Genomic DNA, 19,983 nt, shown 5'->3' with positions numbered 1-19,983 from the left:
GTAGATTTTACTATGAGTATTTTTGAATGATGAGCTAGGCATTCAGCAAGCTTTATATTTTGTGTCACAGAGGAGCACTCACTTCTAGTCATGGGTGTGTGGTGTGTGAGTGTGCTGTGGTTGAAGGATGACCTGCATCTGGAGCGTCTCCTGTCGGCTCCGCCAGTGTCGGTCTCAGGAGATCCAGGCTGAAGTCAGCGAGTCAGTGAAGCCTGGTGGCAGTGGTTGAAAGTACGGTTTCAGAGAAAGCTGAGGATCAAGACTGTCGCCGTCTCAGAGAGGCGGTAGCAGCTTTGAAGAGCACGTGGGGAAACCTAGGCGCTCTTTACTCCGTGACTCCTGTTGCTCTTTTTCCCATCTAGTACTGAACCTTCCAGATGTCTTTGGGCTGATCGTCCTTCCCTTGGAGCTGAAACTTCGCATCTTCCGACTTCTGGATGTTCGTTCTGTCCTGGCTTTGTCTGCAGTCTGTCATGACCTCTTCCTTGCATCAAGTGACCCGCTGCTGTGGCGCTGTTTGTATCTGCGGGATTTTCGAGGTGATTACATGATGACGTGTGGACGGGAGAAAGACTCACCGTGGTTGCCATGGCGTTACTCAGCCGGCTAAGGTTTTTAAGTAGAGGTTCCCCCTGCAGTTCTGTTTATCTGCAGCTTGTTGAGGAGCTTTTGAGGAAAGAAGCTCCAGCTTCCTGATGGTGACCTCTCCCCTGTTCCTTTTTTCCTATTTTCTGCAATATAACCCTTTAGCCCCAGTAAACTTAGGTCAGGATACCAAGTAGAAGACAGGCTCATTCCATCCGAAAGAGCATTTTCCGTCTCTGACTTAGAAAAACTGTCCCTCTACCCACTGCCTCGTGGGCCAGTGTCAGCTCACAGAGCTGCTCGTCTGTGGTGTGCTGCTCGGGTCTTTGCCGTGGTCTGGATGGTCACTGCACCAGTGATGAGACGTTAGACCTTGTACACTAGGATTTCCAGGTCAGAGCCAGAAAGAGCCTGACTGTGAGCCTCCCAGAAGATCCTGACTGTGATCCTCCCCAGAAGATCCTGACTGTGATCCTCCCCAGAAGAGCCTGACTGTGAGCTTCCCAGAAGAGCCTGACTGTGATCCTCCCCAGAAGATCCTGAGTGTGAGCCTCCCCAGAAGATCCTGACTGTGAGCCTCCCCAGAAGATCCTGACTGTGATCCTCCCCAGAAGATCCTGACTGTGATCCTCCCCAGAAGATCCTGACTGTGAGCCTCCCCAGAAGATCCTGACTGTGAGCCTCCCAGAAGAGCCTGACTGTGAGCCTCCCTAGAAGAGCCTGACTGTGAGCCTCCCAGAAGAGCCTGACTGTGAGCTTCTCTTCCAGTACTGACATGTCAGTGTTTTTGAAGCTGTTGTTTTGAAAGTATGGTGAGATATGGAATTGACGTAATGGTTCAGTTTTCAAAACAACAGCAGTTTACAAGAACAACAAACCAGAGTAGGAAACAGGAGTGAGCTACGTCAGGTCGGCATTCACTGCGCTGCACATACTCGCCATGTGGTTCCTGTCAAAAACGTTGTAATGAAAAGGTGAATGTGCAGTTAACCTCCTACCTCAGCTGTGGGAATCTGGTGGATAGATACCCCTTTAATAGAGTATCGGTCATTTAGATTCTTAAACTTGGGGAGTTGTTCTTTAAGAAGTGAGTGAACCAGATCCTTCCTTTTCCTCTTTGGTTCCTAAGGTCCTCATTTTTCTTTGCTTAAAGTGTTACTTTGTGACAGTAGGCAGCAGGTGTGGTGCCAGAAGAAAATCACAGTTACAGAGGAAGGACGGGGTTGGGGACGTGGTTCAGTTGGTAGAGTGCTTGCCCAGCATGTGCAGGGCCCTGGGATCGGTCCCAGCAGTGCGTAGACCAAGCATGGGGGGGCATGTCTGTAATCCCAGCATGTGGGAGGCTGGGCATGAAGGTTTCTGTAATTCAAAGTTAGTCTGTGTCACAGGGTAAAACCTTGTCTTTAAAAAGAAAAACCAGACAAGTAGTTTAAAAAGAAAAGACACAGTGATCAACATACACATAAGAAATGACAAGAAAAAGCTGGCTTTGGTGTAAAGTCATGAAAGGACAGATGCCCTTCACCTGCACGGTTAACTGTGATTCCCTTCTGATTGCGGGTCACAGCTCCTGGGTGAGTGAGTGGTGTAAAGATCGTATGGGGCTAGAGCCGCAGTTCTCAACCTTCCTACGCGCTGACCCTTTAACACAGTGCCTCATGTTGTGCTGACCCCAACCATTAAGTTATTTTCATTGCTGCTTCATAACTGTAAATTTGCTACTGTTACAAATCAATGTCAACATCTGTGTTTTCCAGTGGTCTTAGGCGACCCCTATGAAAGGATCATTCAGCCCCTAAAGGGGTCATGGGCCACAGGTTGAGAACTCCTGGGCTAGGGCTTTCATAAACTTCTAAGCTAGTTAGTAACTTATAGAGAAGACATGGCTAGCTTTTTCCTGAACTCCTCATTAGACTTGAAGTTGATTGAATTTTTCCCTCATTTCATGTATTTTAAATACTTTTTAAAAAAGATTTATTTATGTATGTATTTTACATGTAGGGACACTTTGTCTGCATGTATATCTGCATACCAGAAGAGGGTATCAGACAGTTGTGAGCTGCCATGTAGGTTCTGGGGATTGAACTCAGCACCTTTGGCAGAGCAGTGAGTGCTCTTAACCACTGAGCCATCTCCCCAGCCCCTTAAGCACATTTGAAGTAGTTCTGTGTGTTACTGTCACGCTCTGGGTAGTGAAGCCATGTAGAGAAGGGGGGAAGGAGGTAGGCAACCACTACAGAAGGGAGCCTGGTTAGTTCACTTGCAGTAATGAGTGTGGGTTGTAATCCAGACACTTAGGAAGAGCTGTCAGGCTAGACCGCTGTGACTGCACACCTGCATGAGCCTGCCCCAGAAGCCACGTCCTGGGACAATGAGTCGCTGTCCTGCGGTGTCCTGAGGCATCGCTGCTTGAGTCATGAGGTAGGGTGGAGAGCAGTGATGGCCACTGGCTGACTCAAGAAGGTGCATGTGTGCGTGTGCCTCAGGTGCTGCTTCTGCATGGGCGAGGTCCAGGCTCACCGTCAGTCCTGGAGCATGAAGTGGAGTTTAATTCTGGGTGCTTTGTTTTACCTTGCAGATGGTACTGCCAGAGGTCCAGACACAGATTGGAAAGAAGTAGGTATTTCTAAATACGAAGACTAATGTTTATGACTCAAATAACTGTGAGTTAATAGTGAAAGGTATCTTTTCACTGTTAGTGTGATGTGATAAAATCAATTTAAATTTATTGCTAAATATTGCTAATGAAAATGACTTCATTTTTAGGTTTAGTTCTTGTTTTCTTCTAACTACAAAGAACAGTCAATAGTTTTTCATTGAAATATGAAACAAGCTTTTTTTTTTTCAAAAGAGTAATTCTGGCTGGTGGTGGTGGCGGCATATGCCTTTAATCCCAGCACTCAGGAGGCAGAGGGAGGTGGGTCTTTGGTGAGTTCGAGGCCTGCCTCGTCTACAGAGTGAGATCCAGGTTAGACACCAAAGCTACACAGAGAAATTCTGTCTTGAAAAACAAAAACAAAACAAAACAAATTCTGTCATTGTGTTTGGGTAATCTAAAGTTGTTAGATAGCACAGGACATTGTGAAAAGAATAAGATACATGGCTTTATTTGTAGATTTCGACTGTAAAAACCACTGATAGGCCTGAGAAAAACTATTTCGGATGAAGGAGTAAAGAAAAATAATTGAATGCAAGTCCTAGGATGCTTGCAGAGTCCACAGTCTTGAGTGTGTGCCGGCCTTTTAAACTAGCCACTTGTTTATGTTTGAAATGGAGATCTATGAGGGATGAAAACATGAAATTGCCTGTAGTACCTGAATGTTATTTATAGCTTGACTTTTTCAACAAATACTTTAATTGTGTGCAGGAAAGGCTCACCTAAACTTGAATGTCAGCTGAGGAGTGCTAGATTGCATTCTTAAAAATATTTGCCACTGGGTTATCCCTCCTTTGGACATTCACTCTGTGGCAGTGTGCCGAAAGTACTTAGAGAACAGAGCTCACTTGGCACTGCTTCTGGAGCTGAAGCTCTTCATGGGGTAGACTGTGTCTGCTTTGTCTGCACAGACTGGGAAAGAAAAGTGCAGATGAACTTATGCCGTAAGTAAGGCATCTTAGAACTTGGGGGTCACCTCTAAACCACTCACCGTATCTTGTCCCCCCTTTTTCCTACAGCTGTATAGAAAGAGGCATATACAGAGAAAAGAGGCTCAGAGAATGCGGCATGTGATGTTCCTGCCGTCGTCAACCCACTCTATCCCATTTTGTCCCATTCCTGTCTACCCCTACCCCATGCCCTTTCCTCCCGCCTCGCTGCTTCCTCCAGGAATCATTGGTGGTGAATATGATACGAGGCCGATACTGCCCAGTGTTGGGGACCCAGCCAACTCACTCATCCCACGGCCAGGGGAGATACCTAGCCCGTTTCCGCCACTCAGACCACGGTTTGATCCTATTGGTCCACTTCCAGGACCTAACCCCCTTTTGCCAGGAAGAGGTGGCCCCAACAACAGATTTCCCTTCAGACCCAGCAGGGGTCAGTCAACTGACAGCCGGCTACCATTCATGTGACCAAGTTGGAGACTATGGAGACCGCAGATGCTCTTTCCTTGGACGCTGACCTCTGCTGTCAGTGAAAACCTTAAACTCAGCTGGCAACTAGGACAAGGTTACTCAAAGCTGGGTTGGCTTTGGGAATACTTTGCTCTGGATTCACCTCTGGGATGGAGCTGTGGTACTGATAATGTTCTGTGCTAGATTAATAAAAACAACAATTATATGGTGGTCTTGACTTTTGTTAAAGATACATTTATTAGTCAAACCTTATTCATACTGTTAATTTGTATATTTGAAAATTGCTAGGGTGCTGCTCAGTGTGAGGAGGTGACTGGTACGGGCGGTGTCTGCTTTTGTTCTGTGGTGGTGTCAGTGGGGTGAAAGCTTGCAAATCTTGATGAAAGCTGGGCTGGTTTGCTTGAACCTGGAGGGATCCATCTCTTCCTTTGTGAGCAGCTTTTCGGGATTCTGTGAGGAACTTGTAGGACTCTGACGACCATTGGGTTGGTGCAGACTTGTTACCCGCTGGGATTCCCCCTTGTGTTTGGTGTCTGAGACATTGGGTCTTGACAGCAGAGTTCTTCAGCCGCTGTCAGGTACTTGTTCAAGGATAGCCCCCTTTTACTGGAAGAATGTTACGCTTGTAAGACTTAAAATACTCAAAATTCGACATTTATTTATTCTACAGAAAAGGCCCAAACACAGATGACTCACACAGATAACTAGGAACATGCTGCAGTGACAAACCTAAATCAGAGCTGCCGCACAGGGGTAAAACGCTGTTGGCATTGCAGGAAAGAGGAACAGTGCCCAGACCTGTTTTTAAAAACCTGGTTTGCATATTAGGAAATGGCTTGGAATGTGTGCTGCAGGAATATTTGGAGTCCTGTATTCAAGTGAGACTTTGCTACATGTGTGTTTAGTCTTTGCATCACAGTGAAGAAAATTCAGTCTGATATTTCTATAAGCTACGTGATCTTTAACAAAGAAGAGGATTTGGGCTGCTTATGGGTCTATGGACAGTCTTCTTATTGTCCACTGAATTGTGGCTGAAAGTGTCATCCTGAAGTTTTTATTGATCTAGATTCCATTTCAAAACATGTCTTAGTGGCTGGATGTTAAGTTGCCCCATGTAGAGTGTGTGTGTGTGTGTGTGTGTGTGTGTGTGTATGCGCACATGCACTCATGCCCTCAGAGGCATGGGAAACTGAAGACCAGAGCACCAAACACAAGTTTTCAAAACACAGTCACTTCCAAATGGGCCCTGGAAGGCCCTGACGGTGCTGGTCCAGCCTCACTCGACTTAACTGGCAGATGTTGTGAGTTTGAGTTTAAGATAATGAAAGAGTGCTCTCAACCTAAACTTAGGCACCTCTCAGAAATGTGCATTAGAGTCCTCAAAGCATTTCCTCTTGACTAACAGCTAATTTTACATTTAGAAGCTTAGAGAATCTTGCATCCTTGTCATGAGGCTTTTGAGCTTTGTGTATTGCTGATAACATGAATGGAATCCTGGCTTGGTAGCAGCTTGTTCACTGCATGGCTTGTGATGTCATTTCCATGCATTGTCATGGGAGCAGGACAGCCTAGAAGCACGTGCTTGGGAATGGTGCAGCTCCAGCGCATTGGCTTGAAATAGCCTTCCATCTTTCTTGGCCCCTAAGTTCTCCTATAGCCATGTTTTAGTAATGGGAGCTTACTTCTCCCTGTACCACTATAAACAGAAAATGCCCATTTGTCATGGCTGGTAATTCGGTGTTGGGAAGAACCCTTACCAACTTGGGTAAAACCCTGAATTCTCTCGCTCTTTGCCCAGTTCTTAGTTGCTGAGGTCACTGCTTCACTGGCAAGCTCCCTAATTCTTAACCAGTGGAGCCAGATAGTCTCTCCTTTTTCCTTTTCTTCTGTTCAAGGGTTGGTTCCCAGGCCTGTTTTCCTCCTAACCTGCCGATTTGAACCTTGCAGAAGAGCCGGACAGGTGCTCTGCTGTGCCCTAGTACTATGGCAGTGTGCTAGGCCAGTCATGTAAAGATGTGGGTACACATCTGCCTCACGTGGTCTGGAGGAACTCCAGGTTAGATGAGGTTAGACTGACTGCTCATTGAGCCCTTGGGCTCCACCTTTCTCTGCTTCCCCAGTGTTGAGATTGCAAGTGCTCACCACTACCCCCAACTTTTGAATGCAGGTCCTTGGGTTGCATTGCAGACATTTAATTGACTGAACTGTATTTCTCCAGCCCCTAAAGATTTAATTTGAGCTGACTTCTTGCTTTCTCTACTGGGAATCCCAAATGAGTGGTAACACTAGTTTTTGATATTCTGAAGTAAAGTGCTGGTTGTAAGAAGTGTTAGCTCAAGGCTTCTCGAGTCTCAGTGAAAAGCTGTGGGTAGGCGTTTTTGTTCTTCCCTCTGGGTGTGCCAGTTAGATCTGCAGGTGAAACCTGGGTATGTGTGTTTCGTCAATCTGGGCTCGTGTTTTGTGGGAGCACAAGAGAGCTCCGTGCTTGATAAATGGATCAGTCAGCCTTGCTTGTCGCCTAACCTGCCCATTTGTCTTCACTCAAGCTCAAAGTGCTGCCTCCTAGTAAAGTCTAAATACCAAACAGTTTAGTTTAATCAGCTGCTCAGGTCAAGGACAGCATCTGACACCAGCTTAGTTGTATCAGCCAGTTTGGCTCTGGGATAAGAATCTAGAGATACAGTGAAAGGGCTCTTGCAGTGAATGGGCTGGCCCCTGTGACAGTTAGGTTACCACTTGTATGTGCAAGCCTGTGGCTCATGTGCAGCTGCTTACCACTTTGGTGTACACAAAATGAGCCACCAAGCTGTAACCAAGGACAAGGGAGCTGGTGCACACTGTCCAGGGACTTGTTTACAAAGCTCAGCTGCGTTTGGTTGGTACAGATGCAAGGCTCTCATGTAGATGGACACTTCCTTTCCTAGGTCTTGGCCTTGGAAAGAATGCCAGCAGCATGGTCCTGGGAGTGCCCATTGCCACCACCTCTATCCCATGCTGACCTCAGCTGCTCCCTGGCTTCCAGGAAGTTGTGTACCCCACCAGGAGTATGCTCCCCAGGGCTAGAGTCTCCATCTCATTCTGTCTGCTCCCCTTCCTTTGCAGATCCAGTACAGAGGAGGTCTTTGGGGATTAAACAAGAGTGGGGGGGGAGGGAGGGAGGGGGATCTCCAATCCTTTTTTTTTTAAAGATTTATTATGTGTACAGTGTTCTGCCTGCATGTGTCCCTGCAGGCAAGAAGAGGACACCAGATCTCATTATAGGTGTTTGTGAGCCACCAAGTGGGTGCTGGAAATTGAACTCAGGACCTCTGGAAGAGCAGTCAGTGCTCTTAATCATTGAGTCATCTCTCCAGCTCCAGGAGGATCTCCAATCTTAATGTGTCACATCCATGTCACTAATTTCCTAACTTTCTAGGAGAGTCTCCTAAGGAGAGTCCTGAACACCCACCTGCCTCTGAGCAGCTGCTCCTGAGCCAGATCCCATGTACCCAGCTGGCTCGCTTCTCTGGAGCCTCTTTCCTGGATATTCACAACAGAACTTGCGGAGCCGTGGTTATTCAGTGACATGGAGTTTTCAACTGATTTTTTTTTTTTTTTTAAATGAGAGAAGAACTGTCACTCCCATAGTCCAGTAGAGCCAGCTGCATGCTGGGAGTGACTGCCACAGCCCAGAGGCCTTGTGGGGTGCAGGAAAGGGAAGTGGTGTGCATGTTCTGTGCCATCTGGTCTGCAGGAAGCTTGCTGTGGCTGTTTGGGGGCTGTGTTTGGAAGGCCCTGGTTATTGTACACAAATTGAATGGGTCTCTGTTGTGTCTCAGCTTCATGAAGTCATTGCTATTGTTTGGGTCAAAGTTTGAAAGATAGCAAAACCCAATAAATAGAACCCTTCAGAATCTATTTACAGTGACTCCTCCCCTTTCCTCTTGCCCTTTTCTACCTCTAAATGTCACAATTATTGAAGGTTAAAGTTTTGGGAGCAACATGGTCTAGCTTATGGGTGAAAACAATCCACTGGAGAGATGTGTGGACTCCACGGACCTGTGTATTCCCTTGGACTCTGTTTTCATTCCCGGCCCAGTTGGAAGTTATTCAGAGTGCTGGCCACAGTCTAGTGTTACGTCATGGATTGAGACATAGTTGGCATGATTATAAAATCAGGATGATTCAGATTTTGAGAGACATTTGTGCTACTATAGTTGGGATACTGGACAGATGCCATTGAATGCTGAGATGTTTTTAGGGACAGAATATAAGTGAGAATATTTTGGCCACATGGTCATTTACGGAGCTCTTGGTTCTGTCTATCAAAGGGGCAGGTCCCTAGCAGGGGTGGCGATGGCATGGAAACATATCCATCCCTGCCCTGCTTCAGAATGGCCGCCCAACCTCAGCAGGCCTCCAGAACACCCAGAGGCTGATCCAGCTGCAGGTCTGATCCCTCTCACTACAAGCTCATATTCCTGTTGTCTGAAGCAAAGTTTCCTCTGCCTTTAAAACTAAAATCTGTCCAGAGCCATGGCCTATACTAGAAGGAATTTCCTGCTGCCTGTTACTCCATGATGTGTCTGGAGCTGTGGTTTATTGAGACACGGGTGATGGCTGCCACAGGTGTTCACTGTGTTCTTAACTGCCTAAAGCATGGCTTCTGTGATGTATGCTGTCTTATGCTTTTCTAGAATGCAAGGTCATCCCCACCCCCCACCTGTGTGAGACTGCTTGCATCTTCCCGACTGGGGCAGACCTTTCTACAGGAGCAACTTCAGCTGTCATTGTTAGGAGCAAAGGGTCCAGGCTCTTAGGCTCCTCAATCATGTGAGGTTGGTGTGCTGGTTTCCTCCACATGTGCCTCATGAGTGAGCCCTCGCTTCTCAAGGTCTGGTAGGGAAGCAGTCTGTTACTGAAACAAGTCATCAGGGACCCCCTAGAAAGAGGACTATGGTCTGAAATGAGGTAATGGGGTTTTAACATCTTACTGTTCCTTTTTCCCTTTCCTTTTTTCATTTTTGTTTTTGTTTTTCAAGACAGAGTTTCTCTGTGTAGTCCTGGCTGTCCTGGAACTCAAAGTGTAGACCAGGCTGGCCTCAAACTCAGAGATCTGCCTGCCTCTGCCTCCCAAGTGCTGGGATTAAAGGGTGCACCCTCATGCCCGGCGAGATGTTACATTTTAATGTGTTCATTCTGGTCATTAGCCAGGCATATTCTGTGTGTGTGTGTGTGTGTGTGTGTGTGTGTGTGTGTGTGTGTGTGTGTGTGTGTGAAATAGAGAGGGGGTGAGGAGGAGAAGGGAGGAAGGTGCTGGGGGACCTGAAAAAGGGACTCACATCTTCTGGTAGATAATCAGAAAGCCAACACCCACATCTGTAGAATTCACTTTAACAAACTATCTTTGACATTTCAAATCTTACCCTCCCCGCCGAATCCTTCCTTCTGCTCCACCTATTTTTCTTCAGAGGTTCTAGAGAAAGGTGCAAGAGCTAAGTCAGAGTAGGAGGAGCAGGAGGAAGAAGCAACATTCTGTGAACTCAGACTGACCTTTTTTCTTCCTTTGGATAACCTACCTAAAGCATGGCTTGGGGATGCTGGCCTTAAGACCTCCTCTCCCTCACCGGGGAGTGGGGGGGGGGCAGGAGAATGTACTGACCCTTGTGCCATGTGTCTTACCACATTCTGGGTCATCCCTATTGTCCTCAAGGAGCATTCTGGAAGTATTTGCCAGCCTCATTCTGTGGTAGAAGAGCAGTTGGGCAAAATGAGGAAGATGTGCCTCAGGGACTGTCCTGTACTCACTGAACTCATTGGAACTTAGGAATAAAAGAGGTTGGGCTTTGTTGGTACTGGGAGGGGTACCAGGCCTTCAGAAGTTCACTCCGCACATCACACCACAGCATATTTGCTCTTGAGTAGTCAGTTCCAACTATGCCGAAGCCCTGTGGTCTACAGCTCCAAATTATGGCCTCAGTGGTCACTCGACCTACACAACGTAGACTTAGAGCTGCTGTTTATTCTTCCAAGCCAAAGATATGGAAAGAGAGGCCAAAGAGGGCTTTTCAAATAATTCTGGTGCGCTTGCTCTCCATATTGACTTGATCATGAGGAGGGAAAAGGCAAGAAGGAAGAGGGTGACCCCAGGGCCAAATGGATCTCTGCAGCCATGGCCAAAGCTGCCACTTTGGATGCCGAGCTGATCCCTGCTGGAAACCAGCTTGAAGGTGCATTCTGCAGAATTGCAGGGTTCTAAGTGAGCCAAGGCAGGAGAGGGTCTCTACCCTTGTCTCTGCCACTCCAGTCTGGGCTGGGAGGATGATGAACCACCGGGTGTGGCAGTTCATTCGTGCAGTCTCAGCTCTTGGGAGGCTGATAAAGAGGGAGAATCACCATGAATTTGAGACTTGCGTGGGCTACATAAGTTTTAGGCCAGCCTGAGTTGCTGAATGAGTCTGTTTCAAGAAAACAAGCAGAAAACTCCCCCAGAAACTACAGTGACTGCTTCTAGACTCCTGGAGACTTGGAAATGCCTCGGATGATCACCAAGCAATCTGCAGAACTCTAGCAGAAGCAGAAGCTGTGTAGTTAGTCACTTCCCTCCTCACACAGAGCAAGGAAGGCATACCGCAGGTGGCCAGCAGGGCTGTACAGATAGCATGGCTGTGTTCTGATGTCCTGGGTCGTCTTGGGACCACGACACTGTTCTGGCACCTACAGCGTTTCTAGCACCAGGTGCTTGGTGATGTGATCCGGAGGCGGTCTGGTGTCAGGGAAGGAGCAAAGGAGCACTGGAGGGGGAGTCAGGACCACTTTGCCTAGCTCTGCGGCAGGCTATCTTCGTCATAATGACTAAAACAAGGTGGGAGTGGAACTTTTTCTGGAAGAAATTTCAAAGTTCAATGTGTGTTCTGTATTCTGTGTCTCCTAAAGAGAAACACGCACTGTTTCTGAAGGCTGTCTCGCCAGGAGACCTTTGGGAAACTGAGTGGCCTATTGACACCTTGTTCAGAGCAGGTAAAATGCCGAACCATATAGACTCCATCACCATGTCTTGTGATCCTGTGACAGGGAGCTATCCATTCTCTCTGGTTTCCCATCTAGCCTTAAGGAGGAAGAAGAACAGATTCTGTGTGAGGTCAGAGAGGCCCAATCCTGTGACCCTCTCCACAGGGGGCACAGGCTTTCTCTGGATTCTTGCTGTTGGCTCTAAGCATGGGTAGCACTGTGTGGGGTTCCCTCTGTTCTGTCCTGAAAGGCCCCACTTGTTGCAGAGAGTCTAGCTTCTTTCTGTTGGCATCAAGGTCCCTGTGAGGGCCAGCTGAGATGGGGCCTTGGTCAGCCTGCTCCCAGCAAAGATGGCACTAGCTTGCTTTAGGTATGTAGTAGGCTCCTGGGCTGGGCTTCCCTATTTCTGTTTGCAAAAACACCATTAAAAAGTATTGCCTCTTACGTTGCTGAGGTCCGACTATTGACAATGTCTGCATTTGATGGAGGAGAGTCAAGGCCTCAAAGAGGGCCTCTGCCCAAAGGCAAGCAAAACACTAATAAGAATGCAAAAAACGAGCCACACAGACATCTCACTTGGTACCAGTGGCAGGGGAGCAAGCATATGGTGGGTGTAGTGACGCCTTGTCTGTCTGGAAGGCCCGTGTTGAGGAAGCCAGGGGCTCTCAAGGCTACAGCTCATTCAGACGGCATTGGAATGTCATGGTCAAGGAGGTGGGAATGCATATAGATCATCAGTTCCTGGGTCAGAGGCATCTAGGAAGCGTGTTTCCACCAGGAACCAAGGCTGAGAAGGAGGGAACCAGAGAAAGTCTCCAGTCACCGAGTCTTCCTGCCCTCCAGCTTAGGTGGGGCTAATCAGAGAAGAGGCTGGCAAAGGACTTCCTCAGGTTGCGGATGGTCTCGGCCTTGGCCTCATCTTCACTTGGGGTCCCTCGATGGGAGGCATCTGATGTGCTGAGGCTGTTCGTCAGGGACTGAGATTTGCTGAAACAGAAAGCAAGGTTTTGGGGATGGTTATGGCTGGGACTTCCAAAGGAATGAGTCTGGGGCTGGCCCTAAGGTTGGCTGAGCCCAGTCATCAAAAGACAGTGAGACCAGAAACCAGGCATCACAGGCATCACAGTGTGTATGATGTTAGCCTAGAATTTGCAAGGTGGGAGGTGTTGCCTTCATTTTCTTAGGTATTGAAATCAGTATTCCCAGAGGCAAGTATGTGGCTTGGATAGACCTTCCAGCAAGAAGTAGGGAGCAGGCACAGCTTCCACGCCCCCCTCCCCACCCAATCCCAGGCTGCTCTGTAATTTATGGGGCTGTTTCAGCCTTAGTGGGCTGAGTCAGGCTCCAGTTATTCTCACAGAGTTCCCAGCATTAGCTGAGAAGCCAGGCCATCCCTGTTCTAGACCCTCAGCTGAGGGAGGCCCGTGGGCGTGTCTGTGAGGATTGCCCTGCTTGTTAATTAAGGTAGGAGGGCCTGGCCACTGTGGGCGGCACCATTCCCTGGACAGGCTCTGGGCTATGAGAGAGAGCTAGCTAAGTAGGGGTCAGTGAGCAAGTGAGCTAACAGCATTTCTCCATAGTTTCTGCTTCAAGTTCCTGTTTGAGGTCACTTCCTGATTTCTCTCAGTGATGAACTGTGACCTGGAAGCTGAAACAAATCCTCTCCTCCCCTAAGTTGTTTAGAAAACAAATTTTCAAGATTTTTATTTGTATTTTATGTGCATGGGTGCTTTGCCTGCATGTATCTCTGTGCATTACATGCATGTAGAGCCCATAGAGGCCAGAAGAGGGTGTCAGATCTTCTGGAAATTGAGTTACAGATGGTTGTCAGCCACTATGTGGGTGCTGGGAACCGAACCCTGGTCCTCTAGAAGGATGCTCTTAACCACTGAGCTATCCCTCTAGCTTTTCTAAAACTGCTTTTTGTCAGAGTGTTTTATCACAGCAACAGGAAACTAGAACAAGCAGGAAACTGATTTGCTTCAGTCACATAAATTTGGGTTTGTTACATCGCAAGTGGTGACTGATACAGGGATCTTGAGGACGTGGTGGAGCCTAATCTGTACTCTCCAATTGCTGGTCCCTGCTACACAAATGCCACTCTATAGGTCCACGTGCCCCTCTCTGAATTCTAGGCAAGGTTTTGTTCGGTCCTTTGTCTCTTAGTTCCTGACCCTGAGTCAGTAAGAATTAGGACACACTCTAATTCTACTCTCTGCCCATTCAGACTTCAAACACTTACTTGAGGTGGGGGTGAGGCGGTGCTGACTTTTGGGGCTCTTCACCCTGCTGGGAGGTGCTGCGGCCCTGCACAGGTGGCCGGGGATGTGAGCCGAGGCTGGCACTTGGCTTGGAGGCCTGGTTTGGAGAACTGCCACCAGATGCCCGGGATAGCTGTGGAGAACCTGGGGACCTTTGCTGCTGTGGAGAGCCTGACTGAGGGCTCACAGGCTGTTGGCCCTGTGGGGAAAGCCTCTGTTGGGATGGACTTCTAGATCTGGGAGGCTGAGGAGACTGAGCTTGACGAGAGCCGCCTACAGATAGAAGAAAGGGTTAAGTTTTAATTTGTTTTGGGAATAAATGTGGCTGTGCACTTATGTTTATATAAACACGTTGTTTATAACGGAAAACAACATAGATGCCAGATCTCAGGGACGTGGTTAGGAACATCAGGAAACATCTCGATGGCAAGGGACGTAGCTCTGTTGGTAGCCTGCTTGTCTAGCATGCACAAAGCCCTCTAATTGATTTCCAGCGTGGCTAGGCATGGCGGTGCATGCCTGTAATTCCAATGTTCAGGAGGCAGATGCAAGAAGATCAGAATTTCAAAGTCATCTTTGATATAGAGAATTCAAGGCCAGTCTGGACTACGTAAGACCCTGTGTTAAAACAAAAACAGCCACAAGAAAGCATCCGGATAATGGAGTGTGGGCTTATTGTCATATGTTATGTTATGGTGACATTAACTGGCCTGTTGACAGTATGTGCTAAGTAGACACCACTAAACAGAAAGAGAAAAAGCAGTTTCTAACATAGCATGTATGGTATTGTTTTGTTTTTTGTTTTTTGAGACAGAGTTTCTCCATGTAGTTTTGGTGCCTGTCCTGGAGCTTGCTCTGTAGACCAGGCTGACCTTGAACTCACAGAAATCCACCCGGCTCTGCCTCCCGAGTGCTGGGATTAAAGGCGTGTGCCATTGCCCGGCATATTTGTTTTTCATTTGAGCATTGATGTGTGGAGCCATATAATAAGGAAACACTGGAAAGCTGTACAGAGTGCAGGCGGGCCTCACACTCCGAAGCAGGGATGCGTTCATGGGGCAGTTGCATCAGGATAGGGATTGGACATGCCGTTATAGACAGAAATATGTTTTCTTAAACACTCAATGTGACTGCATTTGGAGACAGGGTCTTAAAGGAGGTAATTAAGGCTAAAGGTGAGGTTTTGATGCAATAGGCATGAAGTCCTTATATGAAAAGGAAGAGGTAATTAGGAAGGAAGATATATAGAGTCAAGTGTAGTGACTCGCTTAGGCAGTTGAGGCAGGAGGATTGTATCAAATTTGAGGCTAGTCGTGGCTATATGGTGAGTGTCAGTCCAGTCTGTGTTCAGAGTGAGACACTATCTCAAATACCAAGACTTAATTCCCACTTGGTTTAAGACATAGTTCTCCCTCTCTTTCTAAAGAGAATGAACATAAGGAAATGGATTCTTGTCTCTGTGGAAATGAAGAAGGGAAGAGAAGGCCCTGAGGCAAATGGCAAGTCCCTCTGTGACCAAGGCAACAGCCCTTACTAACCACCAGGGGATGCTGGGTATTTCTAGAACATCTGCTTTCCGGAGAGGCTGGAGACTGAGCAGTAGTAGGGGTGGGAGACTTGAGAGAAACCCTGGTGTTTAAGGAGAAGTTTCACAGTTTTGTATGTTGACCACTTTTGTGTTTTCTCAACCCAGCGCAGGTCAAACAAAACATCTGTTTTCTCCTTTTGTCTTAAGCCCTCCCCCCGCAGCCCTGGGTTGATGCTATCTCGGAGAACCTGTGTCCTTGTTCAATAACTCACTGACTATTTCCTGTGTTTCTCCTTTACCGCCGGGATCCATCAGGAGATACGCTGGTTGTTTCTTACAGCTCTTTGGCAAAGCAAACAACTTAGTATTTTTTATTTGGGCATATACAGAAAATATTTTGTATATATAATGTTTTCCTAAGCACAGAATTGACCCTAAAAAGATAAAGTTTATTAAAAGAAAACTTCATGTTCACTGAGTTTGAAAATGAGTTCAAAACAAGTTAATAATGTGATTCTGTTATTTATAGAAACTGGTGAAAAACTTTTTAAGTTGGCCTAGTTATTTTCAGTCTGAGTGGTAATTCACTGAACATTTCCTTTAATTGCCTCAATTGGTTTTAAATTAATTATTTTTCAACTTACCCACATGGAGTTTAGCTACATGTTCCTAAAATAATCTCTCTTTATCAAGCTGCTTCTCCTCTGGGCCAGAGCTAGAATACACTAGCTCTCCGGTATTTATTTATTTATTTATTTAGGCAGGGTTTCTCTGTGTAGCTCTGGCTGTCCTGGAACTCACTCTGTAGCCCAGGCTGGCCACAAACTCACAGAGATCCGCCTGCCTCTTCCTTCCGAGTTCTGGGATTAAAGGCATGCGTCACCACTGCCAGCTACTCTCTCCTTTTTAAAGAGCTGCCACTCAAAGATTTAAAGAGTTGTTAGTCTTGGAAAGCGAAGGAAAGGTGGCGGCAGGGCTAGGCAGGGGCTTGGCAGGGCGGTGAATATAGAGCCTGGGACCATTTGTAACTATTATTATTGCCAGGCAGAGGGAAGGAGGGCTTCATGTGTCAGAAAAGCAGTCTCAGTTAGAATTGCTGGTGAGACAGCAGGTATTAACAGGAAGAGCCGCATCATCGCCATTAGCTGTACATTGTTAGCAGTGAGGACTGAGCCCTCTAACGGAGTCAGCGCCATCCTATGGGCAAGTCCTCATTACTCATCATGGAAGCTGTTATTTCCTCCATTGTCACTGGGGAATTGAGGTTCGAAGGGGTGTCACCACTCACCTAAACCTGAAGGGTGGTGCCGTGGAACGGGACTGAGCGCATATATACTATACTGCCAGGAGAGTACTACTGTTCATTATACAGGTTTGCTTCAGTGTTGTCTTAAAGGCCCCCAGAGCTCTGCGTGTTAGAGGCGTCACCCCGTTTGTGTCCCTCTGGGGATGAAGAGGACGGAAGGTAGGTCACTGGGGACCTAATCCCTCCCTCTCTGTGTCTCAGTAAACTGTCGTCCTCTGTGATGTCCCCTCTGCTGTGGATACTGTGCAGTCACAGGTCCCAGACACAGGGCCACGTGACTGGACCTCTGACAGGAGCCGATAAAGCCTTTCTCCTGTTAGAGTTGAGTTCAGGTGTTTCATCATGGGAACACAGGGGTGAACGTCTGCCATCTCTTTTTGTTGAACTCTCCCCAATTTCCCCAGAAAAAAGAAGTAAACCAGCGCAGGTAAGAAAGATGGGTGGACAAGCCCTGTGTGTGGCTAGCAGGTTATTGTCCACAGAATGTTTCTGTTCTTAATGTAAAGGGTTCTGAGTTATTCGAGCTGTGGAGACTTGTCACTACAGAGAATAAAACAAACCTTTGGGAGAAAGACTCAGAAAGAAATGGGGAGGCTAACTGTGGCTTCTAGAATGAACACAGTTTGGGATATGTTATTATATGTCCCCCACCCCATGAGTGTGTGCGTGTGTACGTGCATATATGTATGCACAGGTACAAACCTGCATGAGTGTGTGTGTGTGTGTGTGTGTGTGTACATATCTGTATGCACAGGTACAGACCTGCATGAGTGTGTGTGTGTGTGTGTGTATGTGTGTACACCTGTATGCACAGGAACAGACCTGCATGAGTGTGTGTGTGTGTGTGTGTGTGTGTGTGTGTGTGTGTGTGTGTGTGTGTGTATACATCTGTATGCACAGGTACCAACCTGCATGTGAAGGTGAGAGGTCAACCTCTGTCCTTTTTTTGACACTGAAACTCTCCGAGTGGGCTAGTTGGCAAACTAGCCTCAGATTCCCTCCATCTCCACCTCACCAGCTCTAGGATTCCTGTTGCACCTAGTTTGCTGGTTGTTTTGGAAGGTGGGCACTGGAGATCAGTCATGCCCTCATGCTTGGAAGGCACCCACCCACCCACCAAGCTGTCTCCGCAGCTTCCCACTCCCTCTTTGGAGACAGGATCTCATACTGTAACCCAGGGTGGCCTGGCATTTGATTCACCTGGTAGTCCAGACTAGCTTCAAACTCACAGCAATCCTCCTGTCTCAGTTTCTTTTGTGCTGGGACTCATCATGCCTTGTTTGTTATATTCTGAGAAGACTATTTGACCACAGATACTGAGAATTAAAATGCTACCTAACTGGATTTTCACAAATATGGTAACTTTTAGTCTGTGGTTAAATGTAATTTTGACTATTGTGTATACATTTGGAGAATATTGGGGCAGTCAATTTCAAAGGCATTTATAGGGGAAAGTAAGCTAACCTGGATGATTATGTTAAGTAAATGGAGTAATGGGGAAAGGAAAGAAGGAGAGAAGGCTGAAAGGGATGGAGGGAGAGAGGGAAGGAGGAGGGCGCTTTCACATAGAGCTGTGGAAGAGGAAGCCATCTGGTGCCCAGGGCCCATTTCTCCCAAGAAGCAATGAATCTGCCGCTTTAATAGATGTGACTAGAAAGTTCAGGACAGGATGGAAATGCCTTCTGTCGAGATTGTAAGGAGGGCATCTCCATGCCAAGCTGCTCTGAAGCCCGATCTGGCCCAGAGCAGCCAGGCTGAGCACAGATCTGCTACAAGGGACTCGCTTGGCAGGTGTTCCCCTGGAGCCCGTGCGTGGGAAACCCTCCACACGTGACCTTCCTCCAGCAAGTCTTTAGCTATTCTCATGATTCTCCCCTCTCTTGTCGTCCACCCCGAATCCACCCTCTAACAAGCCGTGGCTCTTCTGGAGTAGATCAGGATGATTCTCTGAAGGAATGGCAGCAGTTGCGGGTATAATGTCCTGACTTCTTCTTCTTCTCTTTCTCACTCTGGCTGGTTGGCTCACAAACGTATACTCAGGCACCACTAGTGGCTGGAAATAACATTTCCCAGAAGGTTTGAGCGTCCAGGCTTGACAACCTGCCATCGTTCATTGTGCCTTCTGGGCAAAGCTTCAGTTTCCTACTTGGGGAAAGGGATACACTGATGGTTCCTCTGCAAAGTGGATGTGAGGATGGAAATGGGGACAGAAGAGAATGGCCCCAGCACAGGGCCTTCCCTGCCCTTAAGGGGACAGCAGCCCTCCCAACTTCCTCATCCTGCAGATGGAGGAGTGTGCACAGCCCAAAGAGAAAGTATCAGGATGGAATGTCTAGACCACAACGCCTTGGAGGTTGTCAAGTGACCCTTTCACCAAGTTTGCCTAAGACCATCAGAAAACACAGATATTTACATTATGATTCATAACAGGAGCAAAATTACAATTATGAAGTAGTAATGAAAGTAATTTTATGGTTGGGGGCCGCCACAACATGAGGAAGTGTATTAAAGGGCTACAGCATTAGGAAGGTTGAGAATCACTGCTCTAGGCTGTCTTCAGCAACACATTTTATTGACTTAGTTATTATTTAATCGCTCTGTGTCTATGCACACACCCTTGGGTCCTACCTTACTCCCTGTAGACCAGTGGTTCTCAGCCTTCCTTATGCTGTGGCCCTTTAATACAGTTCTTCATGTTGTGGTGACTCTCAAGCATAAAATTATTCCATTGCTACTTCATAACTGTAATTTGCTACTGTGATGAACTGTAATGTAAATGGCTGATATGCAGGTTATCCAATATGTGACCCCCAGGGGGGGCCATGACCCACAGGTTGAGAACCCAAACCCTGCCATTCCCGCTAGACTAGCTGGTCAACAGGTTCCCAAGAGCTGCCTGTTCCTCCCTTCCTCCAGGGTTGGAGCTACAGGCATGCTTGGCTGTGGCCAGCTTATTTACGTGAGTGCTGGGGATTTGAACTCAGGTTTGTACCGCAAGCGCTCTTACCTGCTGAGCCACCTCCCCAGCCCTCTGCACAGCGTTTCAACGTCCCCATTGATGCAGTGTTTCTCAGCAGCTGTCCTGAGTCTTACCTTGGGGGGGTGGCCTTGGCTGCGGCTGTCCTAGCTGAGGACCCAGCTGGCCTTGCCCAGGAGATTTTGCAAGTTTAGTTTGTGGACCCTAGAGCAAGAGAAGAGAAAGGAAGCCTGTGGCGACAGTTTCCAGGTGGAAGTCAAGG

General features: G+C 47.5%; 2 protein-coding genes across 5 annotated transcripts in view; one reads left to right on the top strand and one right to left on the bottom strand.

The window, feature by feature from the left end:
* Positions 1-4,869, top strand: part of Fbxo7 (F-box protein 7) — a 29,599-nt gene extending 24,730 nt beyond the window's left edge. For all 3 annotated transcript variants that reach the window (XM_006986952.4, XM_006986954.4, XM_006986953.4), the window contains exons 7-9: positions 363-539; positions 3,164-3,201; positions 4,261-4,869. In XM_006986952.4, coding sequence (XP_006987014.1) covers positions 363-539; positions 3,164-3,201; positions 4,261-4,656 — 611 coding nt within the window. In that variant the 3' untranslated portion in view covers positions 4,657-4,869. The remainder of the gene's footprint in view (positions 1-362; positions 540-3,163; positions 3,202-4,260) is intronic.
* Positions 4,870-9,862: 4,993 nt separating this feature from the next.
* Syn3 (synapsin III) overlaps positions 9,863-19,983 on the bottom strand; it is a 445,154-nt gene continuing 435,033 nt past the window's right edge. For both annotated transcript variants that reach the window (XM_016005489.3, XM_076554444.1), the window contains 3 exons: positions 19,838-19,925; positions 13,892-14,183; positions 9,863-12,636 (listed from right to left, as the gene is read on the bottom strand). In XM_016005489.3, coding sequence (XP_015860975.1) covers positions 12,504-12,636; positions 13,892-14,183; positions 19,838-19,925 — 513 coding nt within the window. In that variant the 3' untranslated portion in view covers positions 9,863-12,503. The remainder of the gene's footprint in view (positions 12,637-13,891; positions 14,184-19,837; positions 19,926-19,983) is intronic.

The sequence above is a fragment of the Peromyscus maniculatus genome, chromosome 18, assembly GCF_049852395.1.
Source record: "Peromyscus maniculatus bairdii isolate BWxNUB_F1_BW_parent chromosome 18, HU_Pman_BW_mat_3.1, whole genome shotgun sequence".
Classification (NCBI taxonomy): domain Eukaryota; kingdom Metazoa; phylum Chordata; class Mammalia; order Rodentia; family Cricetidae; genus Peromyscus; species Peromyscus maniculatus.
Note: the sequence above shows the minus strand (reverse complement) of the source record. Positions and strands in the feature narration are given on the sequence as shown.